The 16878-nt window shown below is 46.1% G+C and overlaps 3 protein-coding genes across 3 annotated transcripts in view; 2 read left to right on the top strand and 1 right to left on the bottom strand.

Annotated features, from left to right (window-relative positions):
* The window catches only part of EPDR1 (ependymin related 1), a 33025-nt gene extending 31986 nt beyond the window's left edge, over positions 1-1039 (bottom strand). The window contains exon 1 of the mRNA XM_060248193.1: positions 838-1039. Within this exon, the coding sequence (XP_060104176.1) occupies positions 838-1039 (202 nt within the window). The remainder of the gene's footprint in view (positions 1-837) is intronic.
* Positions 1-16878, top strand: part of LOC132577940 (probetacellulin-like) — a 572782-nt gene that overhangs the window by 371617 nt on the left and 184287 nt on the right. The gene's annotated exons all lie outside the window — the stretch shown is intronic.
* Positions 1741-15360, top strand: SFRP4 (secreted frizzled related protein 4). Its single transcript, XM_060248192.1, has 6 exons — positions 1741-2191; positions 3901-3984; positions 4101-4166; positions 7152-7350; positions 11629-11692; positions 15064-15360. Exons 1-6 carry the CDS (start codon positions 1741-1743, stop codon positions 15250-15252), a joined length of 1053 nt encoding a protein of 350 aa, XP_060104175.1. The 3' UTR covers positions 15253-15360.

Raw genomic sequence — 16878 nt, 5'->3', positions numbered from 1 at the left:
CCCCCCCCCCACATGCATTTAAAAGCAAGGGTTTAAGTGCCCTGTTGGACTAGGATCTGAGAGACCCATGTTGGAATCCTGCTTTGCCATGGTAACCTGGGGCCAATCACTTTCTCTGTCTAACCCTACCTCACTGGATTGTTGTGAAGACAGATCAGAGGGAGAAAGATGTAATCTGCTTTGGGTAGGAAAATTGGGAGGGGAATGGTCTTGGGTCAGCTGCTGGAATGGCCTTGGGTCAACCATAGCTATGGTAGAGTTGTCCTTGAAAGGGCAGCTTCTGGGAGAGCTCTCTCAGCCCTACCTACCTCACAGGATGTCTGTTGGGGGGTGGGGGTGGGAGAAAGGTAAAGAAGATTGTAAACTGCTCTGAGACTCTGAGATTCATAGTGTAGGGCAGGGTATAAATCCAATTTCTTCTTCTGTTTGGTGTAGTGGTTAAGTGTAGTGTAGTGATTAACTGCGCAGACTCTTATCTGAGAGAAACAGGTTTGGTTCCCCACTCTTCCACTTGCAGGGGCTGGAATGGCCTTGGGTCAGCCATAGCTTTCATAGGAGTCGTCCTTGAAAGGGCAGGTGCTGTAAAAAGCTCTCTCCGCCCCACCTACTTCACAGGGTGTCTATTGTGTGTGTGTGGAGGGGGGGGGGGTTGGTGATGGAGATTGCGACGGCTCTGAGACTCAGAGAATAGGACGGGATATAAATCCAATATCATCATCTTCTTCTTCTGCACAGTTCAGTTCTAAATATGTATGAACCCCACCAAGTGCAGTGGGACCTGCTCCCCAATAACTGGGTTTAGGACTATAAGTTTTCTTCAGGACTCCTTTGATCTACTTGCAAGGCGCATTAACGGGATGCCACCCACGTTCGGGAGATGCGTCGGTAGCTCTACACCTAGAGACGTTTCTCCGTAGCGAACCCGACGGCGTAGCCCCCTACAGGTAATTGGAATAACTTTTGATAAGGGAGGTTTCGGGCTTCCAACGGGACTAAATTTGAGTCCGATGGCACCTTCTAAGACCCACAAACGTTTCATCCGCACACATCTTCATGCCCAGGAAAGCTTCTGCTCTGAATAAAAAGTTGTTAATAAAACATAAAAAGTCCCAAAGGCGCCATCGGACACAAACTTTGAGAGCACCAGGGCTCCCCACCTGCCTCTATTTCCAGTCGGGCTGCTTGGGAAAGTTGGGGGGGGGGGGGACCGGAGGCGTCCTGCCTCCCGCGACCCCTTCGAAGCCTGCGCCTAAGCGCCTGCTCTGCAGGGAACGCCCCCTCCCCTCCCCTCGGTCCCTGCAAGCCCTTTCCCTAAATCTCCTTTGCAGAATTTATTGCAGGCATCAAATCCCTCGTTGGAGGAACGAGGGGAGGAAAATATCGTCGGCTCGGTGAGAAATGTGGAGCCCGGGGGGTGGAGAGGTGATGTCAACCCGACGTGCCCCTCGCCCGCCCAGCAGCCCTCCCCAGCTGGCCAAAGAGACCGATCCCGTCCCCCGCGTCATCGGAGGCACCGGCTATAAAGACGGCTGGGGGTTAGCACAGCAGCAGCCCTCTGAGCTCGCTCCAGCCTAAGGGGGAAAAGCCGCGGAGAAGCCGTCGAGCCGAGCCCGGGCGAGAAAGCGCGCCGAGCGGAGGGCGCTCCCTGGAGGAGTAGGCGCGAAGGCCCTTTGCCCGGCTGGCCCCGAGCGGCGGCGGCGGCAGCAGGAGGCGCTCCGACGAGCTGCCGGGCCGGGGGCCATGTGGGCCGTGGTGGCGGCGGGCCTGTGGCTGGGCTCCCTGCGGGCGGCGGGCGGCCTGCAGCCGGGCTCCCCCTGCGAGCCGGTGCGCATCCCCATGTGCCGCCACATGCCCTGGAACATCACGCGCATGCCCAACCACCTGCACCACAGCACGCAGGAGAACGCCGTGCTGGCCATCGAGCAGTACCAGGAGCTGGTGGAGGCGGCCTGCAGCCCCGTGCTCGCCTTCTTCCTCTGCGCCATGTACGCGCCCATCTGCACCCTCGAGTTCCTCCACGACCCCATCCGGCCCTGCAAGGCCCTCTGCCAGCGCGCCCGCGACGGCTGCGAGCCCCTCATGCGCCGCTACAACCACACCTGGCCCCACGCCCTGGCCTGCGACGACCTGCCCGTCTACGACCGCGGCGTCTGCATCGCCCCCGAGGCCATCGTCACCGACCTGCCCGAAGGTCAGCGGAGGGGGGAACGGGGCCGCCCTTCTAAGCCCCGCGGGCCACCCAGGCTAGATGGGAGAACAACGGCAATAATAAGTTTGCGCCTGGAAACATGACTCGATGCTTTCCTTGGAACTTTCTAAGGAACCGGCTTTTTCATCCCCGGCATCTGTACTTGGAAATAGGCTGGATCAGGGGTGGCCAAACTGCAACTCGGGAGTCGCATGTGGCTCTTTCACACATATTGTGTGGCTCTCCAAACCCCTATTGCCCTATGCTTAGAGAAGGCATTTCTCTCTTAAAATCACTTCACCAAGCCAGCTCTCCCCTTCCTTCCTTCCTTCCTTCCTTCCTTCCTTCCTTCCTTCCTTCCTTCCTTCCTTCCTTCCTTCCTTCCTTCCTTCCTTCCTTCCTTCCTTCCTTCCTTCCTTCCTTCCTTCCTTCCTTCCTTCCTTCCTTCCTCTTGCAGCTCTCAAAGATCTGACATTCATGTCATGCAGCCAGCTCTCATACATCTGACATTCATTCTGTGGCTCTTGTTAAGCAAGTTTGGCGGCAGCCACCCCTGGGCTAGAAAACATTTCCTCCTCCGTATTTTCTCCACCTCAATTATTGCTCCGTTATCATTTCTTCACTTACATCCCTCCTTTCTCCCCAATGGGGACCAAAAGCAGCTTTATATTGTTTGGCTCCATTTTATTCACAACACACGGTGAGAGGTGGGTGAGGCTGAGTGGTGTGTGGCTGGCCCAGCATCATCCAGCTAGCTACCATGGCCAAGTGGGGCTTTGAACCTGTTTGGGTTTCCCAGATCGTTCACTGGGTGAGAAATGTAGAGCCACCCCGGCTCTCTTTTCCTGTTAAAGTTTGATAAATTCACTGGGTTCAGGTTCAAGACTGGGAAGGAATGGAGCAGGTTTTTTCTTATAAAATAAAGTGTGTGTGTGTGTGTGTTATTCTGCTTTTGCTGGGGTCTTTGTGATTTGCTTTTAATTAATTAATATTTTCATTTGTTATTAATAATGCTTTATTATAACTGATTTATAGGCTGCCTTTCCCCGCGAGCAGGGCTCAGGGAAGGCTTGTATTTCCATATATTCATTTTGCATACTGGACAACCACTCTGAGCACACCAGCAAAAGCAGTATAGAAGCTGCTTGTCTCCTTCTAGTTCCTGGAGCCAAGGCTATGAGCCTATGCACATGTTGACTCAGGAGTAAATCTGATGGGACTCAGAGATGGGAGATTTGCTGCTGAGTACACACAGCCCCATGGCGCAGAGTGGTAAAGCTGCAGTACTGCAGTCCTAATCTCTGCTCACAACCTGAATTTGATCCCGGTGGAAGCTGGGTTCAGGTAGCTGGCTCAAGGTTGACTCTCAGCCTTCCATCCTTCCAAGATTGGTAAAATGAGTTTCCAGCTTGCTGGGGGGGGGGAAGTGTGGATGACTGGGGAAGGCAATAGCAAACCACCCCATAAAAAAGACCGACCCTAGAGTCGGAAATGACTGGTGCTTGCACAGGGAACTATCTTTAACTTTTACATCTGATTTGAAAAGGGGGTCGGCTGAATTGCATGGGAGGGTTGCAGAGATCAGACAAAGTGGAAATGCTCCATCCCCTGAGGTAGGTCCAGACCATCCACCCTGAGCTGTCAAATAGTTTCCAGGATGGATAAGTTCTCTCCCTCCAGACCCTTCCTGACCAAATCCTTCCCTTGTCCAGAGGACGTGAAGTGGATTGACTTATCTGACGACGTGATGGTCCAGGAGAGACCCCCGCCAGTCGAGTGCAAGCAGGTCAGCCCAGGTGAGTTTCTCTTTCCCCTCTGCCCCACGAGCCTCTTGAAAATAAATCCCAAAATTAACGTGTGCCTGGTTATCTTTTCCCCATCTCTTGATATTCTCTCTCTTTTACAAAAAAAGGTCACTGCAAATGTAGGAAGATCAAGCCCACGCTAGCCGTATACCTAACCAAAAACTACAGCTATGGTAAGTTAATTCACCCCCCACCCTAACTCTGCATTTGTCTAAGTGTTTGCACTCACCTTGCTGCCTTCTTTTTCATCACTATATCATTTTCCCCCAATAGGCTGCTGTGGACGGGGTCACTTTATCATGAAATCTGACCCATTGATTAGCCAACCGATATCCTGAAGGGAAGGGTTAAAAAAAATCCATCACTTTTCATTTTTTTCTGGTTTTCTTGTACTTTCTTCCACAATCTTACTAGTGAAAAAGACATTGATCTTTAAGAGACTGAAATTCCTAGGGAGATCAAATGCAAGCAGTTGTTAATTCCAAACAGATCATTTTTTTAACGTAATCACCAAACATCTAGTTTGTGGTCTACGTTATGAAAGCTCTAAACTAATTGTTTTCTGGAGAAATTAAATTATGTCTCACATAACGTGGACCTTGATTTTACAGGCAAAAGCAAAGCTCTTTGGATACAGCCTGGAGTAGGGTAGACAGAAATCCCACTGAGATAGATCAAGACGGTAGCAGTAGCAGTAGAAAACAGTGTGAGTCTAGTAGCACCTTAAGTATTTGTGGTAGGGCATGAGCTTTTGTGAAACCCATTGAAATCCATGTGGTTTTTAAGGCGTTAAATGGAAGACTAGGGCTCTGGTCCCATGCACACTTCTTTGGGATAAGTCTCATTGCATTCAGTGGTGTTCGCTCTGAAACACGCACAGAGTTGTTCCATAGATGTACTCAGAATTACAACCCAAACCTTTGATAACAGGTACCACTAATTGTTATGGGTCCATTATAATCAATGGTGCCTGTGTCCAATTAAATATGATCAGGAAACTTTCAAATAAGGTTGCATGGGATTGTAACTGGGCACCCCAATCTGATGCAGGTTAACCCAGAAATGCTCCACTGCATTTAATAGAGTTTACTGCCGAGTGGCTGTGCACTGTCCCAGTTTTCTTCATCCTCCTCTCATGACTCCATATAGTGGTCAGAACATCACATTAGGATCTAGGAGACCCAAGTTCAAATCCCTACTCTGCTGTGAGGATAAAACGGAGACAGGAAGAATGTTGTAAACCCCTTTGGGGAGAATTTATATGAGGTACATATGAAGTAAATAATATAAATATATCTTAATATCCTGATGTGTAGCTACTGAAAAGGGTAGCTGGATTCCAGTCCAGGAGTGCCTTTGAGACCAACAGTCCAACTTTAATCTCATGAAGGGAGCTTTGACTCTTGAAAGTTTTTAGCCCCAAAATCTTGTTGGTCTCTAAGGTGCCACTGGACTCAAATCCAGCAAATTTGTAGTTAACTCAAGGAAGGTCAAGAATAATCTGTACTGAAGCCCATTAGCTTATTTCCCAGCAAAAATGTTTCAGCTTTAGGCAGTAGTCTTCTGTAGCAATTACAATGCCAAATAACAATTGTATAAATTCAGATTATTAAATCACAAGTTATTTTACTAAGTGAAGCCATGTCAAGGAAGGAAGGGGAGTTTTGTGCAGTTTTGCTAGAATTCTAGTTTAACTAGAATATTACTTTAAAAATTGCTTCTTTTTCTAGATGTAAATAGGGTAAATGTTTGTGCTAAATAAATACATAAATAAATAAATATCAGCCAGCTTCTTTGTCTCAACCTTTTAATATTTTTTATTATTAGTCATAGCAGCAAGACTTTATTATTCATGAAGCCAGTTCATTATTCGTTAAGCCAGTTTGGTGTAGTGGTTAAGTGTGTGGACTTTTATCTGGGAAAACTGGATTTGATCTTCCACTTCTGCACTTGCAGTTGATGGAATGGCCTTGGGTCAGCCATAGCTCTGGCAGAAGTTGTCCTTGAAAGAAGAGCCCTCTCAGCCCCACCCACCTCACAGGGTGTCTGTTGTGGGGGAAGAAGATAAAGGAGATTGTAAGCCACTCTGAGACTCTGATTCAGAGAGGGCAGGGTATAAATCTGCAATTCTTCTTCTTCTTCTTATACAGCCTTTAGAACACCCCTTGGACAAACCACAAGGAGACAAATTGCTTGCCCTCAGGTTTAGAATCTCTGAGGTGGGACCCAGAAGGGGCAGGAAGGGGATGGGATGGAGATGGGGAAGCATATTTGGCAGCCCATTCAAAGAGCTTTGGCAAGCAGGACTGGATCCAAATTTTATTATTTCTACATCTGCACTGATTTTCAGCTCTTGGGTCCCTAAAGCAGCTGATGGTAAATAAAAGTGGGATCAATAGATCTCCAGTACCCTGATCTATCAAAAGAGATTCCTGCATACATAACTTACTGGATCAGGATGAAACAGGCAGGCATACATCTGACATGTATCCTGATATGCATTGGAATCCACATTTAAGAGCAGATGCTACATATATCCAGACTGTAACTTTCAGTGGAATATACATCTGAATGTGTAAATCCATCCACATCCATGGTGCTTACCAATGCATTTCCTGGCATCCACTGCCTTCTTCCCTAATGAAAAGAGCCAATCATAGCTTTCTTCCATCTCAGTGAAGTGTGTGGCCAGAATAGCCGAGGAGCCCTGAAACTGTTTGAAACTGTTTCCATTGAAAGAACCTCCCATCATTTCCTGATTGGACCCACCATCCATGGCAGCTGTTTTGTGGCGGTGCCCATGACTGGTGTTCCCTCTAAGCTGAGTTAGTCTGAGCTAGCTCACAGGTTTTTAGCCTCCAGCTCACACATTTTTGTCTTAGCTCAGGGAAAATGGCCCCAGAGCAAACTTAACTCATGAAGTAGCTCACACCTTTAATGCCAGCAGGTCACAAAGAGAATTTTTGCTCACAAAACTCCACAGCTTAGAGGGAGTATTGCCCATGACCTGTTTTCCATATTCCAAAGTGCCTCCAAGCTCAACACGGCTGGAGACTTCTACCCTAGAAAGTGAGCTATGCAAAGGAGTTGTTTGGGACTTCCTTTAGATTTAACACACACCACTTATTTATGCATACAGTTGCGTTGTTATGTTGCAGTTCTTCGCGCAAAAGCCAAGAGCCTGGAGAGAGGCAGCTGTAATGAAATCATCACAACTGTCGAAGTCATAGAAGTACTCAAATCTTCAACTCCAATTCCCCGTTCTCAAGTCCACCTGTACGCTAATTCATCCTGCCGGTGCCCACCTCTTGCACCAAATCAAGATGTCCTCATTATGTGTTATGAGTGGCGCTCGAGGTAAGCAGTACCATCATAGCAAGAAATTGTATTTGAGTTACAAACATTTTGTTCACTTTTTCGGCAGACACAGTATATGAATTCCTAGGCATACATCGTGTACTGAAGTGAATGGGGTTGCCCTTGAAGACTTTCTGCAAACTTCAATTGGTGCTGGAGCTTGTGATCAGGGGCTGGCTGGTGGAACTCTGTCATTCTCATTCTGAGGTCCATACACCAGTTGCCTATTTGTTTCTGTGTCCTTGGGTCAGCTTTATAGCCCTTCATGACCCAGGGTCCACATACTTGAAGGACTGCCTCTCCCTGAATGTTCCCTTGTGGCAGATTCATTCTTTAAAAACAAACAAACCCCAAACCTCTTTATTTTTAAGTTTAAGAGTTCTTCCAAATCTTGAAAAAGCAATACAATGATTCCATAATAACCTTGTAACATATGCCAATTAAATATCAAGATGTTATGGAATAAAGTTTTAGAGTCCAAGGGTTGAGCGTTAATCTTCTTCCAAATCTTGAAGAATAATACAGCATTTTTGTGATGACGGTATGATACAGCCAATTTAAACAACAAATTGTTATGGAATAGATTATGTATTCAAAAGTTAAACTTTAAGAGCTTCTAAAAATTGTACAAACATTTAAAAGGGTGATCGAAATTCTGTAAGATTAAAAATAACACATATCCCAAGTTGCATTTGCATGGTAGCGATATAATTCCCTAATCAAAACAGTGCTATAAAGCTGTGAATGATTGGATCAGTTGTTGAATTATAATCTTATATTCTTAGAAAGGGAACTATAGGTCAAGAGATGTAGATTTCTGAGAGTTATTGATAGACTGTAGTTGATCTTCTTCATGATTTTCATCATGGAGAAGATCTCAGATCAACTGCAGTATATCAATAACTCTCAGTAACAGTCTGTTCCCAAAGTATTTTATGCCATCATAAGATTGATGGTGGACCTTCATTCTTCCAAGCAGATTCATTCATCCTGGTCACACCCATGGTCAGTACCCACTTTCTAAGGCTGCCAGATCAGGATTGGGAAATACCTGGACAGTCGGGAGGTGAAGCCTGAGAAGGGTGCGGTTTGGGGATAGGAGGGACTTAAGTGGTGTTTAGTGCTATAGAATCCACCTTCCAAAGTGGACATTTTCTCCAGGTCAACTGATCTCTGTTTCCTGGAGATTAGTTGTACTAGCAGATCTCCAGCCATCACCTGGAGGCTGGCAGCCCTACCTTCTAAGACATTTTCCGCAGGGGTCCATAATTGGGCTTTTTTTCAATGGCTTCCCCATGTTTGGGAAACAGCTTCTTAGGGGACCAGTGATGAGAGTAGTGTCTGCTCTCCTGGCTTTCTGGAAAGTCTGTATAACAGAAGCATTGTCAGAGCATTTCAGGCCAGTCGGTGTTTGTGCAAAGGAGAATTATCTTGCTGCTTGGGTGCTGGTATGTTAATGTAGTCCTAACATATTCTATATTTACTGTGCTAATGTTTAATTGGTTTCCGCTCTTGATTGTACATCATTTTATTGCATTTCATATCATTGCTATCTGCCTTGAGTGCTGAGTTGCTTGAGAGAAAGGCAGGCATCTAAGAGTTTCCAATTTAAAAAAAAATCACTGGGTCAGCTCCACACCTCTGAGACTCAATGTGGTGTTTGGCTAGTGTGCTAGACTTCTGATTGGAGAGATCTAGGTTGCAATCCTTGCCCATCCATGAAGCTCACTGGCTGACTTTAGCTCAGTCGCAATCCCTCAGTCCATCCTACCAGTAAGAGTTTTGAGCTTTTTGGAAGAAGAGCAGGATAAGCATTTGATCAGGGCCTTTTTTGAGCAGGAACGCAGTTCCAGCTGGCTTGGCGTCAGGGGGTGTGGCATAATATGCAAATGAGTTCTTGCTGGGCTTTTTCTACAAAAAAGCCTTGCATTTGATTATTATTCACAATAAACTCTGAGCTCTCACACCCTTAGGAGTAACTTAGGAGGACTTTGAAAAGGAGAGGGTGGAATTTGGAGGCCGGGGAGAGTCAGGAGGAAAGCAAAACACTGAGTTGGGGGCGGGAGCACAGGTTGGTAGGAGAACCCATGCTTTGCACACAGAGGATTCCCAGTTCAATCTGTTACACTTTCAGTTGAGAGGATACCACCTCTCAGGAAAAGCCTTGTTCTGCCTGAGACCCTCACAACTACTTACCTAGAAGGACCAGTGAGGAGACCACATATAAAGCAGCTTCCTGTGTTTGTATGGGAGGGATGTCCAGTTTTTATTCTGGTGACCATGGGATTGGAAATCGGGGCTTGTGTCGGAAACGTGATATTGATTATTCTTGTGGCATTTGAGACTGTCAGAGCACTGGGGGAAAGAAAGGCTTTCAAAACAAATACAACTCAAGAGGAAAGTTTAGAAAGAAGTCCATAATTCCAATATGGAACAAGTTTGCCAGTGCTGCTTTTAAAGGTTACTGAGGTTTTCCTTCTCTACGCTTTGTCAAAGGATTTGGAGAAGTCAGCAAAAACAACACATTGTGTTTTCCCATTGAACTGGGCGGTATGTAAACAGGGCTTGAGTTACAGTGGCTTTGAAAAATGTCAGATGGAACGGTCACTTGCTTGGAAGAGGGATGAAGAAAAGACCACATTCTTGTTCCTATCACCATTTCCCCCTTTCGTGATTCTGTTGAGGGGGTGACAGGCATTTGTAAGCAATGGCCAACTCAGCCTCAAGGATTAGAGGATGCAGAAGTGTTGTGGTGAACTTGGGCCATGGCGGTAAATGCTTAGTAAGAGCCTGGCTGGATCCATATAAAAAAATGCTCCTACCCATGGCCACAGCAACACAAAGTGCAGGGACATGCTGGAAGAGCATCTCTGCCACCCATTCTTGCATTGCTTCTTGGGGCTGCCCCCAGCTCCTTTCCCTTCCTCTGTCATCCCTGTGCAAAAGCACAAGTACAAAAACAGTCATGCTGGAACCCACCATGACCTGAAAGCTCCCCTTCCCCTCCCTTTTACTTACCAAGCTGTGCTGTAACACGGTTCAGCAGCAAAGTGTGTAGGGCCCCGGATCCTTTTAAAGGACAAAAAGAGCAGTCAGGTAGGATTGCCAACCTCTGGGTGGTAGCTGTAGATCTCCCGGAATTACAACTGACCTCCAGGCAACAGAGATCAGATCCCCTTTGGAAATGACCACTTTGGAAGGTGGACTTCATGGCATTATAATCCACTGAGGTCCTTCCCCCTCCCTATACCCCACCTTCTCTGCCCCTCCCCAATCTCCAGGAATTTTCCTACCTGGAGCTGGCAACCCTAGGAGGTGGTGAGCTGCCCCGTGCCCACGGAAAGCATGGCTTCGTTGCACTCTGCTCCCTTCAGTGGCTGTGGGAGAAGCTCCAGATGGAAGTGTCACTCGCAGGCTCCCCATCGGTTCCCCTTTAAACTGGAGAAAATTAGAGATATGTTTTCTTTAGAACAAAGGGAGGAGAAGCCCTACTGCAAACCGGTGGATATTACATCATATTATGTTTGTTTTATTGACACGACTAGAATCAGTTATGATTAAAAACAAAGGGACCCACAACTCATCAAAGGTTAATTTATACAAACAACAGAACAACATTTGAGGCCAGCAGCACCTTTCAAGACCAACAAAGTTAAATCCCGGGTACAAGTTTTTGTGCACATGAATATTTATACCCAGAATTAAACTTTGTTGCTCTTAAAGGTGCCACTGGACTCAAACTTTGTTCTGTCACTTTGGACCAACAGGGCTTCCCCACTGGAATCCATATAAACATCAGTAGTCCTACCAGTTGATCTGCACTGCTTTTGCTAATGAGGGTACTGGGAAAAAAGTTAAGAAAAATGAAACATCATGGGCATAAACCTGTCCAAATGAGCAAAGAAACCAACAAACCAACATCCATTTCAACAAAGTGGGCTGAAGCATGACTTTAACTCTCCTACTGAAATCCATGGATCTTAAAAGTATTTAATCTGAGCTGGTCTGCTAGCAGTTTTATTTGCTTAGTCCCTTTTGTACACTTTTCTCCCCTCCTCCAGTTTATCCTATCGACAACCCTGTGAAGTAGGTTAACAGGCTCAGGATCATCCAGTAAACTTCATGGCAGAGCAGGGATTTGAACCCGAGTCCCCCAGATCCTAGTCTGGTACCCAAACCGGTCCAGCACAGTGGTCCTCTTATAGTGGAACTTCTATACATTGGAAATGGGTTGTCTCTTCTGTTCTGCCATCTTTCATTCCTTTATTGCAATTTCAGGTTGATGCTTCTGGATGGGTGCTCAGTTGAAAAGTGGAAGGGTTTCTTAAGCAAAAGATTTAAGGTAAGAGCATGCACTGGACCAGGGGTGGCAAAAATCACTTACTTGAATAAATGCCAGCTTTTTGAGAGTTGCAAGACAGGAAGGAAGGAAGGTAGGAAGGAAGGCAAATAGATGCATGGGGAGGGAGTCACGGAAAGAAAGCAGCTTTAACTTTAAATGCATTCTCCAATCCACCAGTTGGTTTGGCTTGGAGAAGTGATTTAAAGAGACAAATGCCTTCTCCACACTGACTGACAGGGTGATGGAAACTTCAAGAGCCACGCAATATGTGTGAAAGAGCCACACGTGGCTCCCGAGCCACAGTTTGGCCACCCCTGCACTAGACGCTTCCCTTCTTCTGGAGCAGGATGCAGTTCTTATGCTTGCCCTGTCAGCTCTGCTCTGCTCTAAGAATCTGCTGGTGGGCTACACTCAGTGGTGAAAGTGGGCCCAAATGGTTAGACAACAGAACCCCATCCCCCTCAGGAGGGGAAATGTAAACTTCCAGCAAAGCATTTTATGCACATTCATCACTGCTTACCAGAAATTGTAAAAAAACCATAAGGGAGTTTCAGCAAAACATGTCACCACTTTCATTGCTTGATACAGCTTGTGTGGTGGCGAGTGAATTAACTACATGTGTACAAGAAGCCTTATTCAGAAGCACATACATCCTCTATGTCTACTAACCACTGTTCTCTCGACACAAGACTCTGGTTTCCCCCTTACACCACAGGATTTCTGGAGGATGGATTGTAAAGACCACTTCCTTGGCAGACTCATTGCAGTTTCTTCCAAAATGTTCCAAGGATTCCTCCCCCTCCCCCTTTCCTTTTTCATTGCACTATTTTTGTTGCTGGAAATTCCCCTTAAAACATCTTTGGTTGTTTTTTTACCAGAAAAGCCAACTTTACCGCTCACGGAGAGGCTGGCTTTAGAAATGGCCGGACTCCATTTGGCATGCCCTGTCTATTGCCCCTTAGATTAGATATCAATGTGCGAGATATGTGAAGAAGAAGAAGATATTGGATTTATATCCCGCCCTCCACTCCGAAGAGTCTCAGAGCGGCTCACAATCTCCTTTACCTTCCTCCCCCACAACAGACACCCTGTGAGGTGGGTGGGGCTGGAGAGGGCTCTCACAGCAGCTGCCCTTTCAAGGACAACCTCCGCCAGAGCTATGGCTGACCCAAGGCCATTCCGGCAGGTGCAAATGGAGGAGTGGGGAATCAAACCCGGTTCTCCCAGATAAGAGTCCGCACACTTAACCACTACACCAAACTGTGTAGAAAGGAAAAACAGAAGTTAAAAGATTGTTAAAATTCATGAAGGAGCTGTCAGCTGGAACAACTTCACAGGTGATGGAGATGCAAGGGAATCAGGAAGCACAGGCATTTATAAGGCCTTCTGTTTCCTTGCACCAGTATCCTCTGTAGCTGAGATATTCATACTGTTGCCAGCTCTGGGTTGGGAAATTCCTGGAGATCCAGAGGACAGGGTCACAGCAGAGGAGGGACCTCATTGAGATGTAATGCCATGGAGTTCACCTTCTGAAGCCATCATTTTCTCCAGGGGACCTGATTTTTGTAGTCTGGAGATGTAGTTTGATATTTATGAGGATGCCACAATCACATTGGCAGGGGCAACCGTGAGGAGGGTTGCATGGAAAAGGCTCATGACCTTACCTCTGCCCACATAGTAGTAGTGCTGTCAGCTATGGGGAGGCAGCCCAGTGAGGAAGTGGCTACCTGATGAGCACAGAAGGCACTGGTGTCATCAAAAAAATTTTTCTCCCTTCTCCCACACAAAGAGGTGCAAGCTGTTCCCTCATTGGGAATCTGTACACCTCCAACTAAAGGTCACTGAATGGAGACTCCAACCGATTTCCCACTACAGTTGCTCCACCCCCAGGCTTCTGTTTTCCTTGGAGCAAGCGATAGTTTTCCCGCAAGTTGGCTCCATGGGTGCATTCTGAGCCACGGCAACCTCCAGTTCTCTGTGCGGCAACGTAATCCTGAAAAGACAGGATCTAAAAATGGCACAAAACGAGGTTGCCGGGGCTCAAAATGAACCCGCGGAGCAATTGATGGGAAATTGATCACTTGAGGCTGCGGGGGGGGGGGGGGAGGAGGTGGGACGGGACAGAAACCTCAGGGTGGAGCAGTGTAAGTGGAAAATCGATTTCCATGTGACATGTAAACTGTTTCCAAGATGTTCTTTGCTTTTGACATCATGTAACCTCAGAGTCCCCAGCGGTACAGCATACCTGTGACTTGAGATGCATTTTAACAGAGAGAGAAACCATTCAATATTTTTTGTTTGGATCTACTTGAGGTGTAACTAGGTTGAACTGGTTAACCAGTACCATGTGTGTTGAGCCCAGTGGAAATTTCATAACTGGTTTGACACTCTTCTTGTACCGGGTCAGATTGTGGAAAATCTTTAATGTAGTTCCCATTGCCTGGTCAGCTATAACTCATGGCCCCAAATCAAGGAGAACATTGCATATGTTACCTTTATAACTTGACTGAATTTGTACAACGGAGGTTTGCACCCATAAAGAAAAACGGATTTTCAGCAACACGTTTAGAAGATGGAGTATGGAAACAGACTAATCCAAATGGTGTAAAAGTCCTCCAATATACAACTTGTAAATCTCATCGTTCCATTTGGTTGTTACCAGTGATTGCAACACATCATCATTAATATTTTAGTGAAATTCATATTATTAAAACTGTAATTATGTTTTTTTTTCCCATGTTGCTATTCTGGGGCAGGTGCAAGAGAAACTTTCAATCAGTTGTTTTACTCCAGTTTGGAGGCAGGGAGGGAAATGAAGATTTGCTTCTTCTTGTTCATATTCAGAGTATTGGGCGGGATATAAATCCAATAAATCCAATTTAGGTTTATTTAGACTCCCTGCTTCCAACAGCTGGTGGTGGAAAAGAAAGCATTGTCAGGTTGCAGCTGACTTATGGTAACTCCAAAGGGTTTTCAAGACAAGAGAGGAATCTGAATTAGGGTTTTCAGGAATGACTTGGTAGCTAGCGGGAGACTGGGAGAGGACATGGGGAACAGCTGTTGATGATGGGGGTGATGTCATTTCCTGGGGAATGATATGCCTCTCTGAGAATCACCAGATATGCTATGGTAAAAACCACAGCGTTTCTGGCAATTCTTAGAGAGGGCAGGTTTCACCATCATGTAAGAGCTGTGTGTGAAAGAGGCTATGAGAATGGGGCTCATACCGCTCCTCTGCCAAGTAATTATCTATCTATGCATCATCCCCAACTGAATGCATGAACCACTGGCAGAGATATTATTGATTTTTGATAAAGATTTCTCCTCCCTCTCACTAACGTGTGGAATTTTTTCCCATTTGTTTCCCCAAGAGGTGGGAGCTGCGACTCCAAGAACTCAAGTTGCGAGCAGCCCATAACAAAAACCAAAATGCGAGAAACTTCAGTCGCAGCGGGGTACCGAAGCAGAACCCAAAGAACACCAACCCGGTGATTAATGGTCCTAAGAAGATCAATCCACCAAGGCGTGACCAGAAAGAAGTCAATGCCAGAAAAATATGAATCCCAAATTTCCCCCAGAAAAATATCTGCTTGCATGACCAAGGTCCCATCTGGCCTGAGTGGCATATCTATGTTCTCTGAACTCATAAACATCCACAGTGGTGTTCCAGATAGCTGTTATTGTTTGAGGGTTTACTTTTTACGGGATTGCTTTTCCTCCTCTAAGCCACAGCTACAGGTTTTGCAGCAACATCTAGTTGGTTGATGGAAGCCAATCGATGAGTTGTATATTCAGAGTAGCCTTTTATAGTGTCCCGATAAACATCTGGATTTCTGCTATTCATCCAATCCAGTCACTTTGGTCCCTCTTTCTCTCATGTTGTTCTGTGGAAATACGGTAAATGTGGAATTCCTTCACACCCCTCTGCTAAGGGCAGGTGGTCTATGTGTGTACATGTGCTTAGACCGCTGGCTGAGTTGTCAAGAGGCTCATGGGTGCACCTGAAGACAGTCTTTGATCTATGTATGTTTGTGTGGTAAAAATATCCCCGATCCCTTCATTGTCGTCTACTTCAGGCCAGCTTTTTGTTGTTGATGTTAATTGTTGAATGTAATTTTTTTTTTTTACTAAAAAACAGTATTTTAAAAAGACAAACCGAAAGCTTAGAAATTATACTTCAGTATTTACCACTTGTAGCTTTTTTTATGAACGAACACAGAAATGAAACGCTTTCAAGCCTTTTGACTGGAAGCATTGTTGCATAGTGCATCCTCTGTGCTGTTTGGAAATGTTGTGAAAAGATAGGAGGCTGACATGTTTCTGTAGCCATTTTAGCACATCTGAAATTGACTGACATGATGTTATGTCCGTGTTAGCGTTCCAACTGGATTTCTTCTGGAGTTGGTCCCTCCTATTCATTTCAGTGGAGGGAGCCCATTAACAAACATGGTCCATGGACTGAAACTCTCCACTGAAATGGAGGAGAAACTCTTGAAGGTGAGGAGCGTCCATTTACCCACTGTATCTCCTGTGCCCACAAACTATCTCTTGATCCGGGCAGTTGGCGGAAATATACTGAAACGCACAGGAAGGCGTGCAGGTACAGTTGGGCTTTTTGCTTTGTTTTCAGCAATGCCCCCTACACCATACTCATGTCATCTCCTCTGGACTGAATCAGAAACTGCCATTGATACACAAACACCCACACACCCACCCCAACAGGGCTTCCCACTGTCAGGTATGAAATGATGCAGGATGGGATTTTGTTTCCCATGTCTAGCTGTTGTATTCCATTGTGCATGTGCTTTTCCGGGGTTGCAGTTATTCAATTTACGTAAGTTTAATTGGTTGACATAATGGGTGTAATACAGAGATCTGCATGCAAGACACTATATGTCTTAGCGGATTGTTTATGATTGCACCAAAGGAGGAAATGACTGATCTGTTTGGAGGCTATACCTTCTCATGCTCCTCTTTGCCACTGGGGTCTTCTGCTGCAGAGCCTGTGCCTCTTGTGCTAGGCACTTTTAAGTCCCTCGAAAGACATTGGTCTCGTGCAAACAGAAACCCATAGTGCCAGTGGAACATGCAGTCTGCAGTGGAGGACCAGCCCTGCAAGGCATTCAGAGGATGGTAAGCAGAGACATGGGAAAGGAACCAAGCCCATGTTTTAAAGAGTGCAGAAT

The sequence above is a fragment of the Heteronotia binoei genome, chromosome 10 (assembly GCF_032191835.1).
Source record: "Heteronotia binoei isolate CCM8104 ecotype False Entrance Well chromosome 10, APGP_CSIRO_Hbin_v1, whole genome shotgun sequence".
NCBI classification, from domain to species: Eukaryota; Metazoa; Chordata; class Lepidosauria; order Squamata; family Gekkonidae; genus Heteronotia; species Heteronotia binoei.
Note: the sequence above shows the minus strand (reverse complement) of the source record. Positions and strands in the feature narration are given on the sequence as shown.